This window comes from Dermacentor albipictus, chromosome 2 (assembly GCF_038994185.2).
Source record: "Dermacentor albipictus isolate Rhodes 1998 colony chromosome 2, USDA_Dalb.pri_finalv2, whole genome shotgun sequence".
Taxonomy (NCBI): Eukaryota; Metazoa; Arthropoda; class Arachnida; order Ixodida; family Ixodidae; genus Dermacentor; species Dermacentor albipictus.
In genome coordinates, this window is record NC_091822.1 from 68439206 (window position 1) to 68444960 (window position 5755).

Here is a 5755-nt window from a genome sequence, read left to right on the forward strand (position 1 = left end):
GTCTCTCATCAGAGGTTATAAACTAAGGAAGAACGTTTCACAGGAGGGTTCTGTGTTGCTGATTGGAAAAGGAGTGGTGAAAGAAGATGGAACAGAGTACTAGAAGATTGCTATTGGGGCGCTCACGTTTTGTGTTTCTCGGCTTGACGAGTACCGAAGGAAAAATACGTATGTGCTTCGAAACGGCATCTTTAGGCGCATTGTGCGAATTGTTTGTTTGAAGGGCAATTCATGCACATGTATTGGTAACAGCACTATCGAAGTTAATGTTGAAATCTTGCATGTTAGAAGGAAAATGTTCGCTGGCCTCCCCTATGATCAGTTTTTGCAGTTTGTAGAGATTGAACCTATCAGTAACAGGTGTTGTAAATTCTAACTGCCTGAAAAATGCATTTTCTTGGTGAACACGGGTTCAATCTTTCTGTACTGGTTACATGAAAACCTAGTGCTTGAATCTACATAACCCAGCTGTGTTTCTCTTGTTGTCTCTTCTGAGTTGCTTTTAAATATTTGAGGTTATGCAGTATAGAATATTGAATATGTCAGCGTAATTCTTTTAGGATAATATCCTGTTTTGTCCATCACCCCATTTCTTGTACGTTTTGTTTCTTTCTAGCTGCACTTTGTTAGCATAATTTTGTCTTTGTTTTCTGTACGCTAAGAATGCTTTGTACTAAACATTTTGGCTCACCTTCATATCTTAGGCCAAATTATTATATACTGAACTCAACTGCTACACAACAAAAGGTCAGCGACAAAAATAACACAAATTACTCAATGAATTAACTACTGGAAATTCTCAATTGTTATGCAGCTGTTGACAATCTCAATAGCTTTTGAAATTTTGTTGAAGTCAGTTGATTCAACAATTACCCAAGAATACATCAATGGTAAAACAACAGTTATTTTTGTGCGGGCCACTACGGGAAGTAGTGGATTCGTGGGCTCTTTTTGTAGCAAGCACCTTACAGGTTTCTCGTAAATACATGTTAACATGCACATTCAAAGTGACACTCAAGTTGCGCTTGACAGAGGATTCATACTTTGCGCATCAAAATGGCGCATCATCAGCTGAGAAAATGAGGAAACGTAGTTGTGTGAAAATGCGCACGTTTTGATTTATTTCGCAATGATCACATCGTTCTTAATACCAAAGCGCATGCTACTAATAGTTTCTGAGTTTGAATAACAAACTGTACCATTATCGGCATCCAGGATGCTCATTTTGATATGCAAGTATATTTTTGGAAGTTGAAAATTACATGTTCATAATTTCATGAAATTTCATTCGGCTCAGTGAAACAGGCACTCCTCATCAGACACCTTGCGATAACTTGAATGCCTCGGCTCGGATGTCCTTCCAGAGATCCATAAAGGATGACACCGTCTCTGCCTCACTGATCCTAGCTTCCATGCGTCGGAGCAGCTCTGGCGTGAAGTGTTCTTTCCACCCTCCAACTTTGGCTGTTCGCACTAGACCGTATTTCCTTTGATCTCCTTCGTAGCCCTGCTTGCAGGTTATCAAGCTTCGGTCTAATACCTTCTTCCCGTGAGGGCTACGGCTTTTGCGAAAATCGACGACTGCGACATTTCGCATGCGCTCGGCCTTCGAGCTCTCCAGCATCTTGTGAAGCACTGTTTCATCTTCTAATAAAGCTCGTTCGTAGCGCTCTCCCAAAAAGTGCGCTACCTTGATAATCACGTCACGAGTGTCCTTCTTCATTTCTTCGTAAGTAACGAAGAGCACGTTCGGTTGCTGCCTAATGTTGTAAGCCAACGCCACGTGTTCGAAGTAGTCGCCGTAGCCAAAGTTCCCGCTGACAAACACGTTAACAAATTCTTCGAACGTGGCATCCTGGTACTCGTATGAGCTGAGGTTGGTAACCATGTGGTACATTGAAACGCACACGTCCCACGGATTGCGGGCAACGTAAATGTACTTTCCTTCTTCACTAATGGTCTCACTCAAGGGCAAGTGCGTGGCGAATGTTCTCATGGGCAGACATGACTTCCAGCCCTTTATATCCGTATACTCAATCAAGCGATATTCCTTAGCGAACTCTTCATACGTAGTCATTGCCTCTCCTTCTCTCAGATTAAGCAACACAATGTACATCATCCAATGTGTCCCGCTCTTAGGAAATGCTGACTGAATCACATCTCCCTTCTGCGCTCGGAACTTGAGGTTTTCTCGTAGCGTCTCTGGAACTATGAATAGGCACCTAGGTACCCCATCTATTACTTGGTGCATTGGCTTTCGAAGGTCCATTCCTTGTAGTTTCCTGCGAAAAGGGAATGTACAATTAGAATCAAGGCAGTGGATATATGTTTTGTACGCAACTTTTAGGCTTCGTTGGGACGTCTATTCCTCCCAAGCCAAACAGGAATAAGGTGTGAACAATAAGTTAAAATTTTTCCAACATGTTCACTTACCGCAACACACCTAAAGACAGAAACTCTTCATGCTTGCCGCAGGAGTAAAGGTTCACTTCTTTCACTACCGTCATGATTGACTCCTTCAATAAACACTTCTAATCCATTACAATTACGGCAGCTGCTCAGTGCGAGATCAGCACTTGAAACGCCAAATCTTCGCCGAAGTGTTGCAGTATAGTTTTGCTGTAATGGGGGGGGGGGTCAATGTTACAAGGCTCAAAACAATTTGTGCACGTGCTTTCCGTAATGTAATGTAAGATTAATATGACAATTCATATTAGAGTTACATTATTAATAGACAGTGGAAGAATGTATACTCATCTTGTGCAAGCATTAAAGCATTGTACAAAAATAAAACGGTCGGTAATGTTAATATTAGAAAAAAGACAAACGATGCAGTTCCTTTGATAAACAATGTAAAAATATGTAACCACTCCAGTACAAATAATATACAATACTAAAGATACAAGAATAAGAACCGATATAATGAGCTCATAAACAAGAAAGCGCGTAACTCGAAGACAGAAGAACATGCATCTTGCACTTTATTGAAGTTAGGTGGTGGTATATGAACTGATGAGCTGGCGGAATGTACCGCGATTAGACAAGCAGATTTATGACACCGTAGCAACATTCTCACTGAGGCTGGACATCAACCTCTATTTTGTAGTCGCCCTACATGTCGATCATCCCGACTTTGACCTCAGTGCTTTCTTTGTGGTGTCGGAATCTTCTATTTTCTACGAACTAATTTGACAGTAACTTTCATCACCATCATCATCAGCCTATTTTCTGTGCACTGCAGGACGAAGGCCTCTCTTTCCTTGTCCAATTTACGCTGTCCTGCGCCGACCGATTCCAACTACCTCCTGGGAATTACTTTTATCAACTCACTCAGCCTTCTACCGTCCTCGACTGCGCTTTCCTTCTCTTGGCACCCATTCTGTCCCCCTAACCGTCTACAAGTTATCTAACCTACGCATTACATGACCTGCCAAGCTCCATTTTTTTTCTGTCAATGTCAATTAGGACATCGGCTATTCTCGTATGTCCTCTGATTTATCTTTTATCGTTTATCTTTATTTAACGTTTATTTATTTATTTATTTATTTTTAACGATTTATCTATGATTCTTCGTTCATCGCTATTTGTGCGGCCCTTAACTTCTTTTCGAGCTTTTTTGTCCGTCTCCAGGATTCTGCCCCATATGTTAGCACCGGTAGAATGCACGGACTGCGCACCTTTCTTAACAATGAGAATGACAATCTTCCAGTCCAGATTTGACAATGCTTGCCGCATACGCTCCAACCCATTCTTATTCTGTAAATTTCGTTCAGGGTTTCGTCTGAGTAATTTACCAAGGTAAACGTACTGCTTCACCGGCTCTATAGGTTCAATGACGATTCTGAACTCCTCTTCCCTTGCCACGATATTGATCATTTTCTTTATCTCCTGCATATCATTCTTCAAACCCACTCTTGCACTTTCTCTGTTAAGGTCCTCAATCACCTTTTGCAACTCGTCCCAAGTGCTGCTGAAGCGGACAAGCAGTCTACGATTAATCGTAGACTGATAAAGTATCCTGAACTCAACAATATGCTGGATCTCTTTCCACCATCTAGGGATCGACGCAGCCACTGGCGCTATTACGACGAGTCGTATTGAAAGCTTATACGCAGAATCAAATGAATGGTCACTCCATCTGCAGAGAACTGACATCAGCCCCATATTTTTTTCCTAAAGTACACTCCAATCACAAACATCCATATTTTAAAACCCGTAACAATGTGACGTGTGCTACAATTTTCCGTAATCGCCCCTCTGAAAGGCAGCCTTTCTCGCTGCCTGTGAGGGAGCTTAGGGAAGAAGTGCATGTTCCACTCCTCGAGCATCGCTTAATGTATCCAACCAAGCTATTACCTCCTTGGGATAGGCAGGAGGTAGAATGTGACATGTCATTTCTAGAAGTTACAAAGCACGCACCAAAGGTCAAAATACGAATGCATTTCCGATAACTTTAGTAAAAGCACTCGTGCGCAGAGTTCTACGCAGACGCTTCTAAGTCAAACGTGTAAAGGTGCTTCCCAGAACGGCTAATTTATTGTTCTCTAATTTTTTCGGCTAAGTTGCAAAGCTGTGAGTGACTGAGCTCATCGCAGCTTTCGTGCTCCGATAGCTGTTGCGGTTGCATATATTTAGATTAGTTGCCACGAGCCTTAAAGATACTGCTACTTTTACCATGTACGAAAACCGCAGCGTACGTACTGCTGATGCACGCCCCGCAAACACGGCCTTTCAGCCGAGTACCCTAGCATTTATTCAACTATACGTCTCTCTTTGAAAATTTGTCACGCTACCACAATTTCGAGGTATTAAGTAAAGCATGTCGCGAGAATTTCACTACACATACGGTGCAGCCTTCATGGAGGCCCGATCGAGCGCCAAGAAATGAGATCTACCGAAACTGGCTGAGCAACACACAAAATCCGCTTAGTGGCTGTTCACTATAAAGGTCAAACATGGTGTTTTTTCTTTTCTTTACGCACATCAACTATGACTCTAAAAACAACAAGCGTGAGTGATCGCTTGCGGTAAAACGTTCCATATAGTAGAAGCGAGAACAAGAGCGTGCCATGAAATGATGTAAACGACAAACCGACACGATGCCCGACTCGCCTACGCTACATGCAGCTGGTTCGCGCTAGAAAACACGCGGCACCTAATCATGTGCTATTGACGGAAAACATTTTTGCTAAAACTTACCGTTCAGTGTAGTTGGCGTGTAAAGCCACAAAGAATACGCGCATACACAGACACCGAGGTACTGGCGTGCTCGTCGAGAATGCAAATTGACGCGGATAGATAGTGCACCGCCGCTGCTGCTATTGCGCATGCGTAGGGTCTCGAGGCGACTAGAGTATGCGCGCTCCGATAAGTCCGAGTGCCTTTTCCTTTTGCAATTTTTTCTGCCATCTCTCTCTCTTTCTCTGTCTCTCTGCACTCCATACGCGTGCAACCGGTTGCTCTTATTTTCCGTTTTTCAGTTGTTTTTTTTTCATAGATAAAGGGAATGCGCTGGCAAGCTGTAATGCAAATGCTGTGGGCTATCGTATGGAACTGAAACACACTTGGATGAATGCGCTCTTTCTAAAAGCCATTACAGGGCCCGTCAGACGCTTGCATTATCGCGAACGACGATGAAAAATACCGTGCCATTTTTAGCATACCTTCCAGCGTACCGCCAAATGTGGATACTCGCGCACATGTTAGTGCAAATTTTCTGTTCCGATGGGTCAAAGCAATCAGTACAGCAATGATA

At 42.8% G+C, this 5755-nt stretch overlaps 1 protein-coding gene across 2 annotated transcripts; it reads right to left on the bottom strand.

The window, feature by feature from the left end:
• Positions 1-1103: 1103 nt before the first annotated feature.
• LOC135903246 (3-beta-hydroxysteroid sulfotransferase-like) lies at positions 1104-5374 on the bottom strand. 2 transcript variants are annotated; one of them, XM_065433667.2, is made up of 2 exons: positions 5200-5374; positions 1104-2282 (listed from the first exon to the last, which is right to left on the bottom strand). In XM_065433667.2, the coding sequence occupies exons 1-2, from the start codon at positions 5241-5243 to the stop codon at positions 1316-1318; spliced, it is 1011 nt and encodes a 336-aa protein (XP_065289739.1). In that variant the 5' UTR covers positions 5244-5374; the 3' UTR covers positions 1104-1315. The 2 variants fall into 2 exon arrangements, with proteins under 2 accessions (XP_065289739.1, XP_065289738.1); XM_065433666.2 differs by lacking the exon at positions 5200-5374 and adding an exon at positions 2434-2603.
• Between the last annotated feature and the right edge of the window lie 381 nt (positions 5375-5755).

Coding starts and splice junctions, on each gene's coding strand:
- LOC135903246 (XM_065433666.2), bottom strand. CDS start 2,507: ATGACGGTAGTGAAAGAAGTGAACCTTTACTCCTGCGGCAAGCATGAA. Junction 2,283..2,433: donor CTGTCTTTAGGTGTGTTGCG/GTAAGTGAACAT, acceptor CCCTTTTCGCAG/GAAACTACAAGGAATGGACC.